Source organism: Astatotilapia calliptera, chromosome 13, assembly GCF_900246225.1.
Source record: "Astatotilapia calliptera chromosome 13, fAstCal1.2, whole genome shotgun sequence".
In the NCBI taxonomy this organism is placed as follows: Eukaryota; Metazoa; Chordata; class Actinopteri; order Cichliformes; family Cichlidae; genus Astatotilapia; species Astatotilapia calliptera.
The window spans coordinates 28583304-28610862 of NC_039314.1; the positions used below are offsets into that span (position 1 = coordinate 28583304).

Genomic DNA, 27559 nt, shown 5'->3' on the forward strand with positions numbered 1-27559 from the left:
CCAGAGAAAATGGTAAAAGTCTTTGTTTGACTGATGGTACAAATATAAAACACAACCGTGGGTGTCCCTGCAGGTGAAGGTGCAAAGTCTTTACGATGTGACTTCAGGCTCTCTGCTCATTCACTCAGGTTGTTTTGTCCGTTTGCTTCCTTCACTGACCTCAGATGCTCTGCTGCCCGACCTGTGAGCGCCGGCTCTGCTAATGTCGTGACTGTGATTTCTAAAAGTGCATTTTTTTCTGCTTTTGATATTAAAGAACAGCAGCTGTAAGATTTTCTCCTGGTGTTTCTAACCTGCTCTGGCTTCTCTCTTCTGTCCCGAGCGCAGCTGTGTAAGTGCTGTAAGTTGTAAAGTGCTTTCTCTGCAGGCTTGTCTGCTCTGTGTTGCAAATTAAAAGCAGTTTGCCCCAAATGTTTGGCATTGTGTTTTATATCTGATGATGATGATCAAATGCACTCCAAAGTTTGGATGTCTTCAATCCAATCTGAAAGTGATGATTTTAACAGTAAAAAGGATTTTTGTGCAGAATAAACAAAACCAGCTGTAATGTTTTAGTTACGGAGCTTAGGGGGATTTTTTGATTTTGTTATTGCTGACGGTTTGGCTTTGGTTCCATTTGCACATTGTTGGAGTCTGTGTGCTAAGCCGAGTTGACACACTGCGATTTGCTGAATACATGAAAGTGGTATTAGAGCTGTCCTTGCCAAAAGATCAAAACGGTTGGAGATTTATAGAACAAGGCTCACAAATTAGTGAAACCTGTTTATATATACGCTGTATGTTTAAGTTATATGCCAGAAGCATTCACTCGTCTGCCTTCAAACACATATGAACTTGACTGACATCCCATTCTTAACCCATAGAGTTTAATGGAAGGTTTGGGAATGTTTATGGGAATTTTTCACCATTCTTCCAGAAGTGCATTTGTGAGTTCAGACACTGATGTTGGACGAGAAGGCCTGGCTTGTATCAGGTTGAGGTCAGGACTCTGCGCAGGCCAGTCAAGTTCAGCCACACCACGCTCGCTTATCCATGTCTTTATGGACCTGCTTTTGTGCACTGGTGCGCAGTCATGTTGGAACAACAAGGAGCCATCCCCAAACTGTTCCCACAAAGTTGGGAGCATGAAAATGTCCAAGATGTCTTGATAAGCTGAAGTATTAAAAAAAAACCCACTTTTTTTCTGGCAAACCCAAACCCCGACTCAGATTGGCAAACAGATTTGTGATTCCGGAGAACATGTCTCCACTGCTCTGGAATCTGCTGGCAGCAGGACCAATCGCTTCCACTTTGTTATAACACCACTGACAACTGACTGTGGAATATTTAGGAATGAGGAAATGTCACGACTCGACTTGTTGCACAGGTGGCATCCTATTACGGCACCATGCTGAAATTCACTCAGCAGTCTGCATGCAGAGGTGTTTTATACACCTCTGCTCACGGAAGTGATTGGAACAACTGAATTCAATGATGTGAATGGGCAAGTCAAGACTTTTGCCAATATAGTGTATTTGTGAGGATTATAAATGTGCCTCTTTTACCTTTCTAAGAGTAATATTAATTGGAACTAATACTGGCTGACCATATGAAAGCATGTGTCTTTAGCCTGAGACGGTCATACCATAACCAGGTGGTTTGCCTTCTTGCTGTAGTTGTTGTGGTTGTGACTTCAATTCTCCTAAACCTTTGTTTTACTGAAAATGAAATATTCATTCATTCATTCATTTTGCATGTGAAAGCGTATTTTCTGCCTGGTATTTAGAAGAAAACAGATGATACCCCATCATTAAAAGACAGTTTCCAAAGTTACAGAGTCACATAAATCCATCCAAAAGGTACTTTCATTCAGTTTATATAGCACCAAATCTCTACACTTGCCTCAAGGTGCTTTATTTTGTAAGGCTGAGACTGTATTGGTCCCCTTTTAGACCCATTTACTTTGAATACAACACAGCCACATACACAACTGTGTTGTGTGAAGAAGTTGCCCCCCCCCCAAAAAAAAAAAGTGTAGTCCTACCAATTTAACCATGGACAGAAACATAAATAACAGCATTTTATACCACAATAAATTGTTTAATGTCTCAATTGAAAACATTAACTATTCATCTTGCTTCTCCTCTTTTTCTTCTTTCCTAAGAGTTTCAGTTCCAAAATAATCCTGCAGTTTTAAGAAAACCTGAACAAAAGTTGTATGGAAATGTGGAACTTGGTTGAGAATGGCGTGCTATGACTATTGGCTGCAGCCCTGTGACAGACTGGCGACCTGTCCAGAGTGTACCCTGTCTCTTGTCCTGTGCTAGCGGGGATAGGCTCCAGCCCCCCCGCGACCCTAACAGGGATAAGCGAAGAGGATGGATGGACTATTGGCAGCGATTTATTGTACAGTTTTTACCAAACCTGTAAACCCGTGATATACTTTCCTCTTCCACACTTTTAAATGACTTGTAAATTGTCTCAAAGTGTGTAAAACCTTTCTCAGACTTACTTTATATCCCAGAAATGTTGAGAAAAGTTTCATCAGATCACAAAGATTTTTCACTTTTGGTCTTCTTGATATTCACAGAAAAAGTGATTCCCCCGAGCACTCTGAGTGACAGAGAGTCATCCACTGGAGTTAAAGCTTCCTGATTGTCTCACTCTTTACACCGATCATTTGAATGTATCCACTACACACCCAGTGAGACACATTATGTCAGATTTTCTTTGTTATTGCTTATCTGGACCTTTCAAACAATCGACACAGTCATTACTGTTAAACAGCAACAATCTTACTACATGTAAAAATCATTCAAAGTGTTGATTTTAGCTTCTGATGGCTCCTCGTTGCTCTCACTGACTGAAATTTCTTTGTCAGTGTGTCAGCGAGCGTTAAATATTCAAATAATATGTAATGAATGCTTGTGAGTTAATTATAGATGCAAAAAAATAGAGTGCTTACTGTCTACTGTTCTCTAACTCATCTACTTTGCTTATTTACTTAATTGTGTTTGGAACCGTAAATGCAGTTTTTTCCTATTAGTTTATACATCTTATCCTTCAACACAGATTTGTAACGTCTCCTAATGCATATTTTTGGAAGCACGCGATCTCTCTGCCCCCAATAAAAACACACCATAGTTTTTAAAAAAAGAAAAATCCTGGAAACACCCTCTGCTGTGACCCACTGGGACCAGTGATGTGTCTGTTCTCTGCTGGACTGTCTGCTGCCCTCATTTCTCTGCCGTCCCTCCCTCCTCCCCCTCCCAGATATATTTAAGGCTGATCACTTCAGCGGTGCAGTCGGTGCTAACCTTCTGAGCTGTCAACAGACCCGTCGGCTTCGGATCCTGAAACTTTCCACCATGCGGTCTCTGCTGGAGAGCAGCTGGAGGAAGTTTGGACCCGCTGGCCGGGACTCTCTAGACTGGTCATCCGGACCCTCGGCTCTGCCTTCCACTGACAGACAGGCACCGGTGAGTTCGCGCAGACGTCGATGATTTTATTTTTATTATTAAACATGCTGTCAGTGGTTTTTTTTCATCAGTTCATAATTTAATCTGAAAATATGTCATTTGAAAAATTAAATGCAGTGACACAAATGTGAGCGTCCACGTAATAAAATTAAATATTAATAATTGTCGAACTGATGGAGAGATGTTACAAAGCTTGCACAACAAAAACGTGTCACTTCAAAGATTCTCTGCAGAGTTATACTTCTAGCTTTTAGAAATGTTACTTATATGAAGCTATGAAGACACGATTCTTGGCATTCGATGAGACGGCAGAAATAAAATTTTGCATTGATACTTGAATCCAGTTTTATTTCATTAGTTTTATCTGATCTTAATGTGTTTTTAATCACACTGCCTAAAATCCAGATTGGAAAAAATGCAGATGTGTAGAACTGGAAGACATCCTTTAAAGAATTCTTTCAGTTACTTTCCAACAACAATATGTAACAACATCAGCTTTATTTCAATAAATTTTGGATGTTTTAACATTTATTTAACAACAAGTCATTTATTAAAACTGCTGTCTGGTAAAAGACAACGTCTCCCATCTCATGTTTACTCTTCATTCTTAGCTTTTACAGTGCACATATGCTCCAAATAAAAATAACATCAGGAGGCGGTGTGCTCAGCCTCACAATACTTTTTTTTTTTTTTTTAAATGGACATTTTGGAATCACTATACAATACCATCAACTTCAGCAATTTGTCACTACATATATTTTTTTTCTATATTTAAACAACTAAAATATCCATACAAAAAGAATGAAAGAAGAAAGAAAAAAGAAGCAAAACAGGAAACAATAAATAAATAAATAAATAAAAGATACATAAGGAAAAAGAAAAATGAAAGAAAAAAATGTAGGGAGTGTGTTTTTGTTTCCATTAATATAACTAATATTTCCTCTAGTTTTCTAGTAGTTAACAAAGTCAAAATCTAGAGCCAAAGCAAAAACTGGCCTGCGTTTTTTATGTAGTCCATCCATTTCTTCCATCGTGATACCAACAGCTCCCTCTTGTAGTTCACATCTGCTGTCATTTTCTCCGTTCTGTAAATGTCCATTGTGATGTTCATCCACATGTTCATAGTTGGGCTCTCTGAAGAAAGACATTTTTTTGTGATGGCTTTCTTGCCTGCTGCCAGTAAAATATTAAACAAGTATTTATCGTTCTTTGTCCATCCTTCTGGCATAAGTCCACCCTCACAATGCTACACATTCACATGTGCAAAGAGGAGATCAGCAGAAGTTCGGCACGGACAGCTCCCTCTGCTGGACAAAGTTTTTATGGCGCCTAAATGACCTCTGTTAAATCTGTGACTTCTGCACTTTATATTCCTTAACTACTACTACTACTACTACTACTAATAATAATAATAATAATAATAATAATAATAATAATAATAATAATAATAATAATAATAACAACATCTTGTTTCTGACTCACAGAACCAGAGTTTTGATGAGGCCATCTTCAGCGGTGGATCAGTCACCTATATCGTCATAGCAAGCATCTCCTTCCTCGTCCTCTTCATTAGCATCCTCGGCTTCGTGGTCTGCCGCCGAAGGAGGGGCTTCAGCTTCAATGGAAAGCTGGGATTGGCTAACGTGATCGCCTTGGAGGACCTACAGGACCCAGAGAGGAACTGCGAGCTGCTGTCCTCCCTCCGCAGCAACAGAGGTCCACTTCCCAGCTCAAGCTCCGAGCAGGACGTGACAGACGGCGTATTCCTCATGGTCTATCTGCCCTCTCCGTATGAACAGACCCTCACCAGGATTGCCAGAGCTGCTAGCACAAGCAGCTCAAAAGATGCAGAGCTGCTCCCTCCAAGTCCAGGGCCAGAGGCACGCTGTGGAGATGATGAAGAAGGGATGATGATGGTGATGAATGACAGGAGGGCAATCATAGAAGAAGTCAAAGACTGAATCAAAACTGAAATTAAAAGAAGAGACCTAAGATGTGAATGAAAACACTTCCAGTTGAGGACATAGGAATCTAACATATTACTTACCAAGACTACATCCCAAATCACCCTATTAAGTATATTAAAAATAAAATAATACTACAAAAACAAATGAGCCAAGAAGAGCTTCTGGGCCCTGTGCTGCTGCATGAAGATCTTCTAAACTGGTTTTTATACTGAATAATGTGACTGGGATCCAGGAAACGGGCATCTCCAAACTTCCTTTGGATGACATCCTCAGTGATTTTTACCTTAATGGACAAATGTGCTAAATATTTATAACTCTGACACAGAATGGTTTTTTTTTCTTTGTTAACAAAGCCCTCTACGCCATAAGCACCAAGCACAGTTTAAAAAAGCCACACAGACTTGTACACAATATTCTTACCATTTACATCATTCCTCATAAGTTAGTGTGATAATTTCTCCTGTTTGTACTTAACATTGTAAAAGTGTTCACGTGGATAACAAACATGCTATTTTTATTATTGTGTGTTTTACCTGTGACACAGCTGTAGGAGCCTTTAGACTTTAGTGAGCAGTAGTGGTAACAGGACAGTTTTATAATGCTGACATTTGTATTTATTTTTACTGTGTAATAATCACAAACAATAAAGTGAAGCGATCCCTGTGTCCCACTGTTTATTACTGTATCCTCCTCACATACAGGAATTTGTACAGATAGCAGACACACAGTTAGGTCCATAAATATTCTGACTTTTTTTTCTGTCTAATTTTGGTTCTGTACGTTCCCACAGTGAATTTTAAATTTTAAATGAAACAACTCAGATGCAGTTGAAGTGCAGACTTCCAGCTTTAATTCAGTGGGCTGAACAAAAAGATTGCATTAAAAACTATTGAGGAACTAGAAGATTTGAACACATTCCCTTCATTTCAGCAGCTCAAAAGTAATTGGACAAATTAAATAACTGAAAGTAAAAAAATAAAAATAAAAATACTTGGTCAAAATGCCTTCTGTCACATCATCAGTAAACACTAGTGTCTCAGTGCCACACCCAAGCCATCACACTGGCTCCACCATGCTGTTTTTGATCATATTGTGTTCCATGCCGGTTTTGTTGCCATCATTCTGGCATTCGTTGATCTTGGTGTCATGTGTGAATAGAATATTTTTCCAGAACTGTTCTGTCTTATTTCGATTTTTTTTTCTATTGTTGAGGCTTATGAGTGGCTTGGACTTTGCAGTGAATCCTCTGTATTTACTTTTATGTAGTCTTCTCTTTATGGTAGACTTGGATATTGATATGGACGTTCCTTTTGTTTTGCTGAGTTCACAATGCTGTCTTGCTTTCTCAGGATGTACAAAAGTGTAGATTTTCATCATCATCATCATCATTGTTTATTTGTATAGCACTTTAAGAACACACCAGGCAGACCAAAGTGCTGAACAACACAGATCAAAAAAACTAACAAATTAAAAATACCATAAAATCATAAAAAAATTAAATAAATAAGAAAGGTGTCAGTTTCCTACAGAGTTAAAAGCCAGGGAATAAAAATAAGTTTTCAATATGGACTTAAAGACCTGCACTGATGATGCTTGTTTAATTCGGAGGGGAAGGTGATTCCAGAGCATCGGAGCTGGAATTGAAAACGCTCGGTCTCCTCTGCATTTCAGCTGCGACTTAGGGACCGACGGCAGCAGCTGCTCAGCTGAACGAAGCATGCGAGGAGGAACATGTGGCTTCGGTAAATCAGATAAGTAGACAGGAGCCAGACCATTTAAAGTTTTCAAAACCAATAAAAGGACTTTAAAACGAACCCTAAATTCAATGGGAAGCCAATGCAAGTGTTGTGGAAGTTTTCCATTTAAATAAAGCCTGCAGACGAGCGGTGAGCAGTAGCTAGCATTCTTTAATCAAAACACAAAGAACACTTTGAGTCATGGTCCAATTACTTTTGGTCCATTTAAAAGAGGACGGCACATTTTAAGGAGCTGAAACTCCTAAACCATTCATCCAGTTCGAGTGTGGACACCCTCAAATGAAAGCTGAGAGTCAACACAATATTTTCATGTCCGTTATATAAAAAACAAAACTTGTGTCACTGTGCAAACATATATGGACCTAACTGTCTTTGGTCCTAAGTTATGGGACTAAAAAGTGCCTGACATGGCCCAAATCAAGAACTGGGCTTGACAATAGGTCAGAATAAGGCTATATCCCAATTCAGGGTCTGCAGCCTTAAAGGCCGCATTTTAAGGCCGATTACATCACAGCGACGCGACGAAGGCTGTCCCAATTCAAAGGCTGCTCCATAGAAATGCAGGCCTCAAAGGCGTCTTTTACTTCCCTGAATTTTAAGGATGGCCCAACAAATCCCAGAATGCATAGCGCGGCGGTGGTGTTATTTAACCCCGATTTTTTTGTCCCCATGACAGAACAGAGAAAACCGACTCATAGTGTGTTAAAACATTTATATTTCTTTTTATTCAATCATCTTCCAGAAGAGAGAGACCCCTGCACAGCTCAAACGCCAGCTGCAAGAGCTCTAACATTAGAATCATAAACTGTGCCTCATATAGGTTTTATTTTGGTACGTTACACGTCACACAGTTTCAAACATGGCTTATATGGAAAGTTCCTCCGTTCTGTGTCTTATCTATTAATATATCTGTGCACTAAAACTTCCTGTTTTTCAGTCTGGCTGAGCACTTTGTGAGTCAAAAGTGGCCTTGCTCTACAAGCCTTCATTATTAAAGTACATAAAACAATATAATAGGAAAATAAGGATACTAAGGATATTGATTTCATGACGTGTGGATGATTTTGCGGGAAAAAAAACGGTGGAAAAGGGGCGCCCGAAGAGTAAACATGTGCAAATGTTTAATAACTTAGAACATTAAAACATTACTGTTGGTCACATGTCAGCAAAGTTATGTGACATTAGTGGCGTTTGTACTAACTTGGTTTTAAAGCCTTTAAAATATACGCCGTTCAATAGTTGACCTTAATCTTACAGAGAATGTGATGATTTCATGGATATTTAAAGTAAGCACTGAGACAAATTTAGTAATGCCAACATATTCAATATTTGTCTCTTATATATAATACATTTATATATACACAGTGTCAAATGAACCTTTCTTTGAGTGAAGATTTAAGGTGACAGGAAATATAAATAAATGCAGCTTGAATCTTTACTGAAGCTCAGTATTTGAAACAGTCATTCATTGCTGTAATAACTAATAATGATTGAAATATTAACTTTAATATTGGCCATATTATATTTACATTACCACAGTGAGATGACTTTAGTCTCATGAACAACATGAGCTAATTGTTATTTACTAGCTAATCTTAAATGACTGTTCAGCACAGAAATGAAGCCCAACAATCATGGTTCACAGTCCCGTGGTCTCAGCTTCAGATACTTATCAAATCGAAGCTCATGTAGAAACAAACAAACAAATGAACAAAAGATGTTCTCCTTCATTTCTGTCAAACAAAGCTGTATGAAACGTTTCCAGCTGTTAGTATCATGGTTGCTAGGCAACCTGGGCAAGCGCGACAGAGGCTAAACCGTCCCATTTCACAAGCCTCGCACTTCCGACCTTAGCGGTCTTTGAGTACGCGGCCCTTGTGGACCGTTAAGGCTGCAGACCCTGAATTGGGATACAGCCTTCGTGTTGTGTGGAATAGATGTGGCCCAAAGTCAAATCATGACTCACCTTGAGTCAGTGCGGTGGGTGTGGCCACTTATGGAGAAACATCTACTAATTAGATCCTGATCATTACTCAGGAGCTTTTTGAAGCATATACCGTGTCAACCTGTTTGCCATATGTCTGATAATGTTAGTTATACTGATTTAATTTGGCACTCTTCATCCCCTGACTTAAAATAAGAAGTAGACACACTGTTTTGCCTGAAATATTGACTCGCCCATCAAAATCATTGAGTTCAGGTGTTCCAATCACTTGCATGCCCACAGGTGTATAAAATCAAGCACCTAGGCATTCAGACTGCTTCTACAAACATTTGTGGAAGAATAGGTCGCTCTCAGCAGCTCAGCATGAAAGTGGGAGGCCGTGTGAAATCACAGAGTGGGGTCAGCAGATACTGAGGCACAGTTTGCTAACTTTCACCTCCAAACTTCATGTGGCCATCGTATTAGCTCAAGAACAGTATAGAGATCATCATAGAATGGGCTTCATGGGAGAGCATGGATCCCATATCTATCTATTAAAAATTAGGACTTACAAATAAGCTTTAGATTTCCAGTTTATCAAATCCCACTGAGCAGTCCTTCCCTTTGTTGTGGAAGTTTTCCATTTAAATAAAGCCTGCAGACGAGCGGTGAGAGGTAGCTAACATTCTTTAATCAAAACACAAAGAACAGACAACCAAGTTGGTGGAAAGCCTGCATGACCGCGGGGCAGACGGTCAGCAGAGTCTCCCTGAGCCTAGCATGGCTCTCAGTTAAAGACCTTCAGGAACAAAAGGCAGTACACAGCTGTTTCACACCTTAAGGTTCACACTCCCTTGCTACCTCCCAGAGTCCTCGAAGAGACAAAGGCTACATTCACACTGCAGGTCTTAATGATAAATTCAGATTTTTTGATCAAATCCGATGTTTTTGTCTGCTCGTTCACACTACAAATAAAATGCGACAGCAAACGCGCTCTAGTGTGAACGCTCAAAGCGGCCGCATGCGCAAAAGAGGACGTCACACACAACGCGCTCTGTTTAGACCAAGAGCAACAGTATTGTTTGACTGATGGCCTTAATATAAAGACTTTGGACTTCACGTTTCCCAATTTTTGCTTTAAGTTATTAGGTTATTTACATAATAATGTAAATAACCTAATAATGATCCTTATTGCTGTTTTAGAGGAGCGGTGCGTCAAAGGATAGCTGCAGATTTCTGTCAGAATCTGCAGATTATACAGAACAAATAAAATGTTCACGTTTCTCCAACGTTGTCTTCCCAACAGTTTCACTGACATCTACGCTGGATGGACAGGAAGCGTTCACGATGTCTTCTCTGGCGCTGATAATTGCCGTCTGTCTTGTGTCAGGGACGTAAAAGACGGATTTAATGCAACATGAAACAGCAGTCGCTTTCTAAAACATCGGATATGTATCGGATTCAGTACAACATACGAAAGTGACCCAGATCGGATTTGAAAATATCGGATTTGTGCCGTTCACACTGTCAGACCATGATCGGATATGGGTCGCATAGGGTCAAAAAAAAAAAAAATCCGATTTGATGCGCTTTCGCCTGCAGTGTGAACGTAGCGAAAAGACTCTTCCTGTGGAGTTGTCTGCTTCCCCCAACTTCCTTACTAGACCCCCACCATTTGTCTTACTGTATGAGTGTGAGACATGTTAAAATCCAGTGGCACCAAAGCATTATACAATAAAATAATGTGATTAATACATAAATAAAATAAATTCCTATACACCTTTAAATCTAACCTCCCTTCTTCCCCTCCCGTCCTGTCTTTCTTTCTTAGCTTTCTCCATCTCTGAGTGAAGTTAGCTCTCTTACTTTTCTCTTTCTGTGAAATAAACAGCTGGACTTTGAGCTGCAACACACTGTGAGACAAACTGCACACAAACAGTTTGTGTGTTTGCTGATGTTTGTTGAGCTGATTTAAAAACGCTGCATTTGAAATTACCTGACAAAATGTTTTTACCTTTATGCTGCTCCTCTTCTGTAGAGCTAGCTAGATGCTGAGTGACCACAACCACAACCACAGCATATGAACAACAAAATTAATGGTCCTCCTTAACCCCTGACTATAGAGCTGTGAATTATCCATAAATGATATAGTTTCCTCTCTTTGTATGCCATAAAATGGACTGGTATACTGATAGATTTCCTTTCATGTGTTACAGTTTAAGCTCAAATCAGTACAGATACGTGAAAATTCTACTAAAATACATCAACAAAGTATTTGTGCTTTGTTAGTTCCCACCTTTACAGATGGCATTCTGGAAGATTAAACACACTCCTAAACCTTGTGGAGAGTCTTTTATATAAGCAACAGGGCGGCCGACATCATAACAAACCCTATGGATTAAAAATGAGATGCCACTCAAGTTCATATGCATGTGAACGCAGACAAGCTAATATTTTTGGTAATATACTGAGAGAAGATTAAGTGCTGCTCAGATGAACTGATGACCAACAGCAGGTCAACAACAACTCCATTTTAATCAGCCAAAGGAAAAGATTAGCCGCATTAGGAAATGACTCATTTGATGTTGTTTTAGTGCTTCTGTTTCCTGCTTTGTGGCAAAAAACCCGACACACAAATAGAGAAAAACGTTAATTTTTTTTTGTTTTGACATCCTGCACTGAAAAACAGCAGCGTGTCATTTGCAGTTAAAAGAAGCTAAATAAAACATCAGTGTTGTGGTTAGTGTCCCCTAAGCTGAAACACATGATCTCATTAACTGACACAGGCTAACCCTATGACTGCTACTCTGGCTAATGTTGCTGTCTGGTGGCTCGCTTTGACCACAGTTTGAATAATTTAAATAGTGGACGCAACACGGGCAGCTGGGGAGTGGAAGGAAATCAAAAGCACAAAAAGTGAAAAGCAGAATTTTAATTTCTTATATTTACGTTAGTGAAGTTTCCCTCCATTCACCAATCAGAGACAGCACAGTGTCCCGGATACACATCAGCTGAATCTGTTTAGGACTAATTACACACCTCGATCCTTCCACAAAACACAAATGGAGCCCTCATGCCAGCTTGGGCTGGGCCATATCATACCGTTCACGGTAAAACCGGTATAATGTTGGGCAACAATAAGAAAATGAAATATGGCAATAGAATATGGGTAAAACGCGCATGCGCAGTGCCTTTGTTTTCATACGCACATGGCCGAAAAAGCACGGCGGCGACTGAGAATGAGAAGGGCGAAAGCAGATCGTTGAATGAAACGATGAACCTGAACTGGTTTGTAAAATGCTGCAACTTCACTGGTGTGGAACTGGTTTAGCTTTCGTCCGTCAGATACACAACAAAGCACTATTTTTGGTAGCGCATGCTAGCGGGCCGTCGTCATTACCGTGTTGTTTGGAAAATACGGCGCACTTAAAATCAATCCTTTGATTTTTCTGAAAGTCGACAGAGCCCCTTATAATCCCGTGTGCCTTATGTATGAACTCTGGTTGTGTTTACTGACCTCAAAACGATTTTATGTGCACGGCGCTCGAAAATCTGTCAAATGTTTTAGTGCGACTTTGCTAAGCTACGAAGCCGCACCGCTTGATGGATTGTCGGAGCATTACGGCTGTCGTAGGCAGGAGCCTCACGAAGTGATACGTGCTGTGCTTCAACATAATATTACCGTATTGTGTGTGTGTATACGCTCTTTTTAAGTTCTGTGGATATTATACATGGTTATGCTGAGGATGTGTCGGCCAATTTCCACTGGAAATGCCTTTTGGTTAAACTGTCAGCAAAGAATATACATTTGCACTGATAAATTTTTATATAGAATAGAATAGAATAGAATAGAATAGAATAGAATAGAATAGCCTTTATTGTCATTGTACCGAGTACAACGAAATTGGAGTGCCACTCCCTTGGTGCAAGATTCAATAATAAATATATATGTAAAATATAAAAAGTACAAAAAAACAATCGTAAGTACTCAAACAATAGTAAGTACGATATATACAGGATAGCAGCATTAATATAATGGCAGTGACGGTATGGTATAGCTAAGCAGGTTCAATTGTTTTTGTGCTTATTTACTACGGTGATAGCTCTGGGAAAGAAGCTATCCCTGAATCTGTTTGTCCTATTTAACCTATATAACTTTAATGCACATAAAAACAGCTGCTTGTTTAAGTGAAAATACAGTGATGTTTTATTTTTTGCACAATAAAGTTGTGGAGTTGTAAAGTATTTTGTCTAGTGTCAATTATATCGTCAGTTATATCGTTATCGCAAATTTTCAAATATATATCATGATAAATATTTTTGGTCATATCGCCCTGCTCTACTGTCAGCTATAACTGTACGCCAGAATATCACAATATTAAATAAGTAGTAGATATCTATCATGTATTACTGCAAATGCAGTGCACCCAGTAACAAAACACACATAAAAACTATTATTCCCACCGTGATATTTCAAAAAAGACAAAAAACAATAATACATCTTATATTGGACACAGTAGCGTTTTGTTTTTTGTTTGTTTTTTTTGTAAGATGAGATATGACCTCACTGAATAATGCATACATTAGAAAATGGCCATAATCTGCCAAAGGGTGTACGGGCTGTTTTTCACCAGATGAATGACTAATATTTCCAGTTTACACTGACTTCCTTCCACTGAAGCACTTACTAACCACACTCTGTGTGCATTTGCACAGAGGCGACACTAAAGAAAACCACAATTTCTTTTTGTCAGACTTAAAAAATGGGAAAAAAATACATAAGGAAAAAACATATATATTATTAGCATATTATGTTCAGCGAAAGTAGAATAGTTGTAAGGAAACTCTCTCCCAATGGGCCCCCAATAAGAAGAATAATAACATGCATGTGGGAGGTATGAGAAGAGATCTTTCTGTGGTTTTCTGTGAAACATAAAAAACTTTGGCAGGAAATAGTCAAACAGAAAAAGGTAAAGCTCTTGGCATGTGGTAGCATCATTTTATGAAAAACGATTTAAGACAAACTGTTCAGTTCAGCGTCTTTTTCTTTTTCTCTTTTGAAGAAGCAAAGATCGGCTATTCCACACTGAAGGTTGTTTGCTGAAGAAAAGTGTGGACTTTACCTCTGCATTACCTCCACCGTGAAGACAGTCGCTCAGAGATGGAATCTCATGCTCATGTGATGTTCCTAGTTGACACATGTGTCTGCCTTCCTGTGACTATTCTTCTCCTCGTGCTTTCATGTTGTGCTGTAAGTAAAAAATAACATTACTGTCTGTTTGTCGTCTGTCCGTTTGCTTGACAGCCTGTAGAAATGCAGTTAGTTCGTCGATCACACCATGCAGCTTTTAGGCATAAAACATTTCTTTGTGTGTGTGTGTGTGTGTGTGTGTGTGTGTGTGTGTGTGTGTGTGTGTGAGAGAGAGAGAGAGAGAGAGCCGAAATCGCAATAGCAGTCACCTCAAAGCACTTTGAACTTGTAAGGTGAAATTGATCATGGGAATCCCCCAGCGGCTTACACCTAACTAAGGGAGGATTCAGGGTCACCTGGTCCAGCCCTAACTATATGCTTTAGCAAAAAGGAAAGTTTGAAGCCTAATCTTAAAAGTAGAGATAGTGTCTGTCTCCTGAATCCAAACTGGAAGCTGGTTCCACAGAAGAGGGGCCTGAAAACTGAAGGCTCTGCCTCCCATTCTACTTTTAAATACTCTAGGAACAACAAGTAGGCCTGCAGAGCGAGAGCGAAGTGCTCTAATAGGGTGATATGGTACTACAAGGTCATTAAGATCAGATGGGGCCTGATTATTTAAGACCATGTATGTGAGGAGCAGGATTTTGAATTCTGGATTTAACAGGAAGCCAACAGGATATTTCTAATTTTAGAGATGTTGTGCAAATGAAATAAAGCAGTCCTGCATATTTGTTTAACATCTGCTCTCAGCCTGCAGGCTTTCTTGTGGGCGGCCATTTAAAAGTCAAATGGGAGGCAGAGCCTGTAAAAAAATTGTCAAAGTCTGGTTCCTTGGAAACCAAATATATCATGTGTGGCTCAAACGTTTTGCACAGTCCTGCACCTCTCTGTTTTTAGTGTTTAGCAACTTATAAAAGGTAATTTCTTGTTGCAGTCTGCAGGTAACCGAAATAAAATCACTTTTAGCTTCTCCTTATTCACAAGTGGTCACCAAAGCAGGATAGCACTGCAGCTTTGATTTGCCCGATCACACCAGTTAACCGTCCTGATGCAATCCCAAAGCTGTTTGTGTGTCCTACACATTACTGGTCATACTCATGTATTTCCCTGAAAGTGAACACTGTAACTGTAGAGAGACTGAACTGAACCGAGCACATCATCACATCATGATTTCTTGTAGAGATCTTGAGACGATGTGTCATGCTTATTACTGCTTTAATGTGACTTTCATACTTCCTGCAGATAAAACGCGGGCAGGTTCCTGTCATCTACTACACAAACCTCCTCATCACCACTCTCCTCCAGCTGTTCACAATGATCGCTTTGGTGGCAAACTCAAACCAATTTCAGTACAACTCCTCCTCCGTTTCTTGTTATGCCTTCAGTATGATGGCTAATCTTGGCTTCAAAATATGCATTTCTCTAGAAGGGTACGTGTCTTTGTTTGTACTTCCATTCTATTACTCAGTGAAACATCCTTATGGCCAGATATATGAACTTCTGTACTCTAATAATGATATTATCTCTTTGTATTGTGTTGCAGATCTTTTATCATCGTCTTCAGACAGTTGGACAGCATCAGACAAACTATGATTTCTATGCTGGCTTGCGCTGTGATCTGGGTCATTTGCATTATTACCATCTCCGTTGCTGCAGAAAAACTATTTATTGTTTGTATTCTGGCCATACTCCTTGCTCCACTGTACATCCTCTGCTTAGCAGGGACCCTCAAGTGTCTGCCTGCTGCCACCTCAGTGCCTGTTAAGGAAAAACGAAGAATTGTGGGAGCAGTAGTTCTACTGTTCCTTAACTACTTCGTGATGATCTCTCCAATGATCGTTTTGATTTTTCACATCAGATCTTACATGTTAGATCACATTCAATACATTATAACACATACCACAGATGTTATTATGGCCTTATTTCTGCTCAGTCCTTTTGCGGACTTGATTCTTTTTGTTTTCATGTGTGACTGGTTCACTGACAAGCTGGTGGCATCTTTGTGCTGCTGCATTAAGGATGTCAGCACCCCATCGACAGTGTGACTGACTGTAGGACAGGTGGCTTGATTTAGGCAGAGAGAAGGAGAAGCAAAATATTTTGGAAATGCAGGAAAAGAAAGAAAATTGGTATGCAAACAAAACCGTTTACAAATGTTGGTGCAATGAACGCCTCACGGTGGATTCAGCTCTCTCCTCTCAGCTGATGTGTCAAATCGAAAGTAATGGGAAGCATTGTTTTTTTGAGTAATGATGTTGTCATTAAAAATGTATAATTGTTTCTGAAATCACCAATAAAACCCCATAATAGCCTCAAAATGGGAAAAATGGGAAGAAAAAAAATAAATACATTTTCTTTTCAAATGTAAACAGTTATTTTTATACACATACACCTGTACAGACATGCAGCCTGTTAAAGTAATGCACAGGTTATATTTACTGCATCCTTCAATAAACAGCAAATTACATTAAAAATCAGTCTTTTATTCATTACATCAAACAACAGAGAAAAAAAAGTTAATTTCATCTTTAAACACAAACGTAAAAACTTCCTCTTAACCAACAGTGACTGCTTCTCTCTCACAGTTGTATATTTTTTAAGAAATAGAAGAAACCAACTGAAATCAGAAAAGGGACCAAAGTCTAAAACATTACCTTTTTTAAACCCCAAACAGAACTTTTTATTAAAAAAGAAAAGGGGAAAAATACGAACATAAAATGAGCTAAACGTATGTCAGTGTCCCTTAAACTGTATTTTAATGGCCAGTAGGTGGCGATTCCTTGGCTGTGTATAGAAGTCAGTTGATTTATTACCTCAGCGATGAGTTTCTGGCTTCAGTTCGAGGGAATACAACACGACGTTCATTTTGGAAACTATGGTCCCGTTTAAAGTATATTAAACAAAGAAGGATACGCTTTAGTGCTTTCAAAAACCCAAAGTGTGCAAGGCCAAAACTTTAGCTGGGAGTTTGAAGTGGTCATTCACAAACCGCTGGACACTGCACAGTGGCCACATCCACGTTTTAAAACCACATAAAGACGTCCGAATTCAACAGAAATCAAATGTAAGTGGAGAGCTCTTCATCAACCTGACCAAAGCTCACTTTATCCTGCCTTATCTCTCATCTGCAAACACATAAGACCAAAGAACCTGTGAGACACACATCATCGTAGAAACGATGATGCTCACTGAGCTGCAGTGTTTTTACACGGTGCACGCTTCACCTTAAATCTGCACACAGCTCATCCAGCTGAACTACAAGCACATTTGCAAAAACTAAAACAGTCAAGTTATATTTGTTGCTTCCTAATAGACTCACAACATATAATTAGTTACTCTGACCGTTAAAATCAACAAACCAACTGCAACATAACTCAGTCACTCAGTTGTTAAACGTATCGAATCAAACAATCGAAGCTAATGAACCTGATACTGAATTGTCATTAATAAATAATTCACCTTCTCGCTGACTTTAACTCAGCTTTAAGGAGAAAGCACGTACTGTCATCCGAGACATTGTCCAGCAATATTTGGCGATCAGTGAATCTATCAGCGCTAATAATGACATCATCCTGATTAGAATTCACATTGTCTCCTTCACTCTGGTCTCCATGGTGACCGTACATATGATACATTAATATTACAAGAGGAAAAAAAACCTCAGCAGGTCAAAGAAAAGTCGCTGAACTAGGATGACATCCATATAACGTCCATCAGCCCATTTCCTGAGGAACACGATATCTGTGAGTAGGAAAAAACAGCATCCACACTCTGGAAAGCTTCTCGGGATAAACTGCAGTGTGCACTTGGCGGACCTTAGTGTGGCCAGGAGATCCTGTGGCTGATTTTCAGTTTGACTTCCTGTTTTTACTGAACTCTCTTGGCTTTTACTGATCCAGCTTCTCCTCGCTGAAGTTGCACAGGAGGCTCTTGGCTCCATTCTGCCATGAATACAATGTCTCCATTGGAGTTTTCCCGTCCTGCAAGGGAAAAAGAAACAAAGAAACTTTGAATGTTCCTTTTCTGGTACTGGCCCTGCAGACAGGATGAACGCAGAGACAGCACATGTTCTCACTAAACAAACAGATTATTCAACATAATATTTTTTTAAGAAAAGCAGAGGTTTTGTCGACATCAGTCTACTTTAACTATGCACAAAGACACAAAGCTTTTTGAGTGAAGTTTTGAGGGGCTTGATATGAAGCATTAGTTCAGGTGGGACCCAAACCAGGAAATCAGTCAGCGTACCCCAGCTAATGACTCGGCTGATATGCCCTCCAGCTGCTGAAACTCATAAGGAATGCAGGGAGGTAGGTAAGCTGTTGCTCAAATGCAACCCAGTTCTTTCCTTCAGGTTGTGTCTGATTTAAAGTCACTGATGGCTGTTCTTAAAGGGGCCAGACTCTCACTGCTGCTCTCGGTGCCTCCGGCTTTGAGGCAGATTAAAGAGCACGAAGATGCCAGAACAGAATCACACCTCTGAATATCCCTGCGTACAAAATTAGGTCCCTTCTTGTGACTGTGTGATCCTAATGGTAGAAAACGTCACATGCAAGGCTTGTGTTACGCTTTTCAAATCAGTGTAAACAATACAGGTGTGACAACACATGGAGTACGACATATTGTGTGTAGTTTCAAAAACCCAGTTGGCTCTCTGGAGGAGGCGTTGTGTACTTACAGAGTTCTTTGTGTTGAGACTGGCCCCGTACATCATCAACAGCTTGATCATTTTGAATCGGTTTATTCTCACAGCATCGTGCATGGGTGTGTCTCCGTCCTACAGCCGAGGAGGAAAACCCACATTTCAGCAGAGAATAAACTGAACACCTATTTTTATCATTTATCACGATCATCATCTTTTGGTTTGTGTAATTATGGATCGCTGGTGTCAGGACACGAGTGCTTAACTTATTAATGTGCCCCAAATTCAGGGTGAAATAGACCACAAGGAACAAGAATCCAGCAGCCGAGAAACAAACTAAAACTCTACGTTTTAGAAAAATGCAACGCTAAACATCCAGCTCCAAACAAACACAAATTCTTTTACAATGAGTTACCCATATAACACTCTGCAGGAGTGCCTGAAGCTGAATTGGCTTTATTATTTCATAGACTGTATATAAAGGATGGATGAAGCCGCTGTGACATCACCCTCTGTTTGCTGAAGTCCTGTTGCTTGTACTTTCGTGCTTACTCTGTCTTTGGCGTTCAGGTCTGCTCCACAGTGAATGAGGTGCTCGGCACAATCGCAGTGTCCTGTCCTCACAGCCACGTGCAGAGGAGTGCTGTGCAGCTGAGGAAGAGGATGAGGAGGAGAAGAAGAGGAGTTTATGTTCATGCACGAAGAAATTCTGAAAATCAAATGTCATGAAAATACTAAAGTAGAGTATTTTATGAAAGTATCTGGGCGAGTGCTGCTCACACCACTAGATGGAGCCAAAGTAATTTTCAAAATAAAGAACCGGCTGCAGCTGTTGTGACCTCGAGTAACCCTTCCTCGCAAGTCCTCCACCAACCTTGTCTCTGGAGGTGAACTTGGCTCCTCGATCCAGGAGGAGCTGCAAGGCCGGCAGGCTGCCTCCCCTGCAGGCCCAGTGGACCGCTGTGGCCTCCAGCTGAAAACACACACACGTGTTAGAACAATTCTGTGTGTGTGTGGAGGAAACATCACTAATAAAGGGGGTAAAAGAGAAGGTGTGACATATTTAAAATGCTCACCTTGTCTTTTTTCTCCATAGCCGCTCCGGCCTCCAGAAGTCTTTGCATGACCTCCACGTGTCCTTTGAAAGAGGCTTTGTGCAGAGCTGTTCTCTGGAACTGGACGTTATACAGAAAAATAAGCTTCATAAGTGTAATTACTGTACATGACTTCAACATGCTAATTTTTGAGATTTTGACGTGCTGCAGGCAGACATCGCTGTGCCACACTCACATTGTCGCTTGCATCGGGGCTTCCTCCGTCAGACAGGTACTTCTCCACCACAGCCAGTTTGTTCTCCATGACTGCTGTGAGGAACAGCTCCTCGTCTACTGTCTCCGGCTGGAAAATGTGTGCAGAGAGACTTTAATTAAGAAACAGAGAAAAAAGAAAGGTACGCCTCGGAGCATGCGGCAAGAGAAGCTGCTGCTGTTGCAGCTCTATTGCAGACTTTCATGCATCGACTTATTGTCCAATAAAATCTGTTTTATACCTCATATCATTGGTGACCTGGAGCCCATGGTAATACTTTAGAAGCTTTATCAATGTTAACTTCTATACATAAAAGAGTTGACCTTTGGTTCACGTCATTCAGCATCAGCACACATTTATGCAATGATAGATTTTATTTACACTGCACCCTTTCTTGTCATCAAGGTTTAAAGTATTTCTGGTCAAATGCAAATTAATAATATTAAATTAAATCAAAATTTGGGAATTCATGAAAGTCAAAAACCTTACCACAGTCTCAGGCTCTGGCTCATCTTTCTTCAGGACCGGGCTCTTCCTCTCTCTCCGTTTCTTCCTCAGCTGCAGGATGTTGAACAGGTCGTCCACCGTCTCCAGCTTCAGTCTGCCGCTCCTATCCGTCTGACAGGTGGAAATAAGACAGAGGCCGTCAGCACGCAACAGTAAAAACCACAGACTTCATTTATTATTCAACTTCTACTGGTCTGTTTATTCACTGAATGATAATCAAATGCCAACATGAGCAGTTATAAGTTGTCATACTCCTGAATGCCTCCAGGTGGCAGCACAGATGAGGAGAAAACCAGTTAGATGGCTTCAAAATTCCTTCACCTCTGTGCTTGGATGAGATCATTTACCAGATTTAAGTGACGTCACTCTAACTTATTACATAATCCTGAACCTGTAATTCTCTCTGCTGTGGCAAAAAGGAAACGCCTGAATTTAAACTGAAATTTGTCACCATTACTATAACCCCAAATACGACTAAAAGTACGTATTACACATGATACACAACTCTAAAACTGACATATTTAAGTAGTTTTTACCTAGAGATGAGTAAGTTCTTCTGTTTAAAAATATCAAGTTTAAATAATGTCACATTTTATTGAATTAGCACAAAAAAGAATTGTATTCATTCTCACGCTGGTTATCCACACATGTATCTGATAACACTTGAATATTGTGATGTACTCATTGTATTTGATGCATTATTGTCACTCCTATTTTATTTTAAGTAATGAGACTTTCCTGTAACTATCATTGCTGCTGCAGGTGGTGATTGCACCTGCAGAGTCACAGCTGGTGTAACATAATCATATTGACATGTTCATGTACAGCTGTCAGTAAAATAATACTTCTCAGTGTAACCTGTCATTGCACTGTAGCTGCTGCTCTTACATTGAGAGCTGCCACGCTGACTTCCTCCTGTTCGCTGCCGCTGTCACTCTCCTCCGACAGACGCCTGCCGACCCCCAGCTCCCCGTGGGATCTGAGATCATCCCGCTTCTCTTGATTGACGGCCGCCTCGTACACGCCCCCCTGAAAGTCATCTGCCTCTATGCCCTCTGACCTCTTACCGGTCACCTGCAGGAAGAAGGAGAGGCGGAGACGTCGTGAGGTGGTTTTGTGGTATTTTGATAACTGTTATATATCCAACAGCTGAAAGGCCAAAGTCTGAATGGTGCCTTTTGCAGAAAAACACCAAGAAAACCTTCCTGATGAATAGATTTGCAGTGTGAAGCACAGACTGATGCACTGAGCTTTGGCTTTGCTGCTGCAGAGTCAAACGCATGCACCCCTCAGCACAGCTAAGGCCTGCTGCAAACAGAGGAATGTAAACACACCACAGTGTCAACGCATTAACACACGCTCACTCAGCTCTTTAATGAGCCACAACTGTTCCATTCAAATCACTCATGTAGTCATTTACACAGCTTGTAGTCCATGCATCACTCTAACAATGACTGCTGAAGGAAACAAAGGGATGTTCAAGTCTAATGCACAGCAACAAACACGGCTGAGACTGAGCTAACCTCTCTGGTACCTCATCATTAAACCACTTTTACCTCCAGTGTGCTTTCATCTTGGAAAGTATACTGAGTGAATTTAATGGATTTAAAAGTTAAATCCTGCATTTGGAGTTAAAGGCAGTCAGGTTGTGTGCAGAGACAATTCATCACATTTTAAACTGCTTTAGTCAAACAAGTGCAGAGCACAGAATTGAGAAAATCGCATTCATGTCTTCTTTGTTTTTATATATACTTCAATAACTGTTAATGGTGATATGCTGTCACAGATGTGAAGGAAACCTCCAATACACGTGCAATTAGAGACGTTTCAGATTCATTGTTGAAAATACGTTTTAAGACATTTTAGCTGCTTCATCATCTGGTTTGTAACTGAATTAAAAATGAATATTTACTTGTACTTTCTTTGTTACAAGCATTTTTTTTACTGATCTCAATCTTGACTACAAATAAAGTGAATCTGACGGCCATGTTTTAATACAGCTTGTATTTACATTGTGCTAAGGGCGTAGATGTGGCATGGACGGAAGGGACATGTCCCCGCCAATAATTTGGTGCAGCGGTGCAGAAAGAGTTAAATCACGTTCTCTACTGGAGTCCTCCGTCATGTGACAAATATGGCCAATGTGATTGGCTGTGCCTTTCAGGGAGCTCTGTTTAGTTTTAGCAGCGGCAACCCTGCGCTGCAAGGAGGAGAGGAGGACGGCAGCAAAGAGGAAGAACCTGGATGTAAGAAAGTATTTTTCAAAGAAACCTGTAACTCACTTAAAGTCAAGTTCACTCATATAATGTGTCCGTCATAATAACGTTACAGACTATGCTAACTTTTAACATATTTTTAGGCGAGAATGTAGCTGAGTAAACTTTGTTGAGTCCTGAAAGTCATATTCTTTTATTGTCACGACTGTATTTGAAGCTATTTTTGTATGATACCTGATTTATATGGAATATGACTGAAGTAAACTAAAGCCTAAAATACTTAGTCAGTCATTTGTTTAATAGTAATTTAACATTATATATTTCACATGTAAAACTATGAATTGTAATTTTAAACGGTTTAAAAGCAGGTAGAATAGCATATGTAGGCAAGTATATTTCTCCTTTTGTTATGAAGAAGCAAAAAAAGAAAAAAGAAACGGGGCAACGCCAAAACCAAATCGAGGCCCTTGCATTGTGCAAAATCACAATCTAAGAGCCTTACATGGGAAATTAAAGATGCTACAACCGCGGTCCAGGTTCTAGTATTTTGCTTCAGGTTGACTGGCTTCTTGTTTTTAACTCTTGCTGCACACAACAACAGATATTTATACTCTTTACTTTTGTGCATTCAAAATCACTTCTTTTTGGTTCCATTCCATACAAAAATGGTTTAATTTAAATAATATTTAGGAATTAATTAAAGAAATGTGACAATAAGGAACAAAAGTCTATTTGATTTCTCATTTTCAAATGAAGTTTCTTGCCTGTTCTTCTTTCCTCGCACTGCTTCTCTCTGTTACAGTTGCACACATCAGCACATCTTACCAGTTCTTCAACACTGAGCAGTCCCATTCTTCTCCTTGATGGTTTCACTGTGCCGTGGGTACCTGGAGGTGGATTTTAGTCCACAGATCCTCTGGTCTGATGCTCAGTATGTCCGTCTTTCTGTCTCTTTGCCTGCAGCTGGAGCCTCGGCCTCTTATATAGCTTTGCTAAACTGCCGGTCCGTCACTGAGCTCAGATTACATCACTGTCCTCATGTGCTCATGTGGCATTCTCAGAGTTATCAGCGCTGCCCCCCTCCCCTCCTCCACCCTCATATCCATACTCAACCCGTCCCACCCCGAGTGCTGCCCACTTTGGGCTGATCCTGGCACGTCTGTGTCACCGAGCAAAGATGGAGATGAGCTTTGAGGAGTTACTCTGCACCAAATGCTGATGCTGAGTGTTCTGAAAATTGCTTGAACCAGTCACATGCATTCTTGTAAACATAAAGATATAAGACTCTGAAATCTTGAAAGTGCAAAGTCTTTATCACCCCCTCCTGCTCTTTGCTTGAATCTTTCCTTGTTTTCTATCAGTTATCCCTGATTTGTCTTCATACATCTACATTCTTTTCAGCAACTTCACGTCCTGCCTTTGTGTTTAGCAGATGAGCCCTCATTAACATAATTAGCTCCTAAAAAGTTGAAGTTCAGGCTGGAATGAGTCTCTGCGCAGTGTTACCTCACTACGGTGAGAATCCATGCGTCTCACTGTGGCAGTAACCCGGTGTATCATGGAACAAATGCCAAAGAGCCCAAACTCTCTTGGATGCTTTGAGGAAACAGCAGCGTCAGGCAGTCTGGGAATAAATACAAGCTCTTTGCATGTTTGGCCTTTGACCTGCTGTCTGCTCTTTGGTACTTTTGATCTTGACCTCGCCTTCGTCTCCTCCTTTTTAAAACAGATATTGTGACCTTATCCTCTGACTGAGTCTCTGTGTCCTTCCTGCTGATACAGACTGATATGTTTCCTGTTCTGCAGGTGAGTCTGATCGCAGCACACAGACATATTAAAACTGCCTCATGATCCTCTGAAAGTTGTATAAACTTTTGCTATTTTGTGCCAAAATACAAGGTATAAATTTTACTATTTCCTTCAACTTTATCTTTCAAGTGACCAAAACGTGTGAGCTGAAACTTTCTAAAATGTAAACCTTTAATGTCCTTTAACCTCTGCAGGGCTAATAAAACAGGTATATAAAGGTTTAAAATGTATTGTTCTGTTTGTCTGTTAGTATAAAAAGTTAAATGCTGAGTGATTCATCCTCTCGACCACAGATGATCTTTGACAGTATCTGGCTGGGCCTGTGGTCATAGAAATGCAGTGACATCACCGCGAGGAGACAGGTTCACTGTGGATGGGGAATAAATAGTCACACTTTCAATCATCTTCTCACTGTAGCTCAGCCAATCAGGCATCAAAGTCAAAGGTCAACAGATTGACTGACAGTCGGCGACGGGTAACATCATATCAGGTGTTCTTTGACTTGCTGGTAAATGAGGTCAACTTGCAAAGTACACATATTGCACAGAGCGACGTACAGTACATGCTATGGCAGTGATGACACCTCATCTGACTGCATGCTGCATGAGATCACAGTCCACCAATCAGAAGCCAGAAAATGAAGACGTCATGAGAAGTAACGCATGAAACAAGAAACCCAAAAGTAAAAGTCACTGAATCCATCGACAGCTTGTCTAAAGGATTTCATTTCAGTGCTGACATTTAAATTTCTGAAGAAGAAGCCGAGTAACAATTAAATATTAAATGATGTGGTGCTCACCTGCTTTTATTTAAACTCAAACTGCTGTTGAGTCTATTAAGAATAATAAAGTGCCCACTATTCTACCATCTTAACATCTACACTGTTGTTAGTTAAAATTGTTCTTCATAACTTTAAATGCATATAGAATAATATGTCTGTTATGCAATCATGTATTTCATGATTTTTTTTTCTCATACTAATTATTGTGTCACTAAATTGTCAACCATTACAGTCTTTATATAACTGAACTTGATAAAAGGCTTTGTTACTTTGTTCGTTGCTAAATTTTACAGAAGAATTACTGACTTTGTTTTGAAAATGTTCTTAAACACATCAATTGTCTTGTTACGGCTGGCAGGCAGGATTAGGACTCAAACAAAAAGCTTGAACTGGAAAAGGCAGTTTTATTTGCTGTGACGGAAACTAGAAGACACAGAGCTAGATGTTTTCAGGCGCCACAGAGACAACCCACAGCAATGAGGGAGTACAACTCAACAACAGACAGGAATACACAGGGATCAAATACACAAGGGAATAACGAGGGAATTGGAAACAGGAGTCATGCACACCTGGGACTAATAACGAGATGGGGAGGAAGCAAAACCGATTGCACTGAACATAGGAAAAGGAACTGTCAAAATAAAACAGGAAACATGAAGCTTTCACAAAGACGCAGAGACATGACTGACAAGGTGAACATGAAGGGAAGGCACAGTGACGGAAAACTAGAGACTACAAACTAAGCATAGAACACAAGGAGAACATGAAAAACATTAAATCAAAGAATATTAATTAATTTCTTTACCTTTTATTTTCCGTTATGATGCTGATGTTAGAAGCTGTTTTCTTTTTAGGTTGTTTTTAAGCTCTGGCCATGACTGGCTGAACATTAGCCTCTGGTTAACTCTGCTCCAGCAGTGTTTATTCATGAACACTGTCCCTGTTCAAAATAACCAAAATAAAAGAATACTGTAGGCGATACTTTTTTTAATGAATCCATCCTGATGTCACACAGTTACAGGTGTAGCTGCTTTGAATGAAAAGCTTAGGCCAGGGATGGAGTGGCCCAGAATGATCTGAATAATTAAAGCTGATAGTGTTTACCAACATAATAATACAAAGCATGTTAATTTCTCCCACCAACTACCCTTAGTGGGGTTTGCTTAATTGATAACTGTAAATTGACCAGGTGTGAACACGAGTGAGAGTGGGTGTCTGCGTCAGTCCTGACAGACTGGACACCTGTCCAGGGTGTACCTGTCCCCGCCACTCGCCCTACGGCAGCTGGGATGCTGAATTGGATCAGCAGAACAGGAAGGACAGATGGATGTTAATTTTTCTGCATGAAGAAATTTGTCTAACACATTAGAAATGATGTCATTCTACAGTCCCGTTTACATCCTCCTGTTTCCCCTCTCTGATGCAGTTATGGCGCAGATGTCAGTTCACCTCACAGATCTGAAGCACAGTCATCAAGCTGGTGCTCCTAAATGGGAAAGAGCATAAATCAAGTAACTTTGATTAAAGTGGTCATTTCAAACAGCTGAGCAAAGATCAGCAAGCACACAGTGTGTCTGCAAACTGAAGAGCTATGAGACGCTGTAATTCTAAGGAAAAAAGAAAAAGTTCATGTTATGTGTGAAAACTCGACTCAGAGATGGAGAAAGATGTAAGAAGAGGAACAGGAGAGTAAAATGAAAGATCATTCGCAGAGGCAAAGACCGCTCAGTATGTGACACTTAATAAATTGCTCGTTTAAAGCTTATATGCAGTATCCTAATGTTTAGACACAGACGTTCTTTGATGTTGGGAAACAACTTGAAGAATAAATGAAATTACCGTCACGTTGTTTACAGCGATGCACTGTGATGACCTCGGGTACCTCAGTCACTCATATGTTACTGGTTCTCAAACTGTGGGGCGAGCCACACTGCTGGGTCACAGACAGCCAGGTGAATTAGGGGAAGTGAAAATAAGAAAAATAAATAAATTTAAATTC

The 27559-nt window shown here is 40.1% G+C and overlaps 1 protein-coding gene and 1 long non-coding RNA gene across 2 annotated transcripts; one reads left to right on the forward strand and one right to left on the reverse strand.

Annotated features, from left to right (window-relative positions):
• The first annotated feature begins 14173 nt into the window (after window positions 1–14173).
• Window positions 14174–16870, forward strand: LOC113035426 (uncharacterized). Its single transcript, XR_003274344.1, has 3 exons — window positions 14174–14357; window positions 15540–15727; window positions 15841–16870. It is a non-coding gene; the product is annotated as an uncharacterized LOC113035426 (long non-coding RNA).
• A 111-nt stretch (window positions 16871–16981) lies between these two features.
• Window positions 16982–24027, reverse strand: ankrd1a (ankyrin repeat domain 1a (cardiac muscle)). The gene is made up of 9 exons (XM_026190978.1): window positions 23796–24027; window positions 21643–21828; window positions 20737–20865; window positions 20230–20337; window positions 20016–20114; window positions 19814–19912; window positions 19492–19590; window positions 18976–19074; window positions 16982–18277 (listed from the first exon to the last, which is right to left on the reverse strand). Exons 1-9 carry the CDS (start codon window positions 23820–23822, stop codon window positions 18185–18187), a joined length of 939 nt encoding a protein of 312 aa, XP_026046763.1. The 5' UTR covers window positions 23823–24027; the 3' UTR covers window positions 16982–18184.
• Window positions 24028–27559: the final 3532 nt, after the last annotated feature.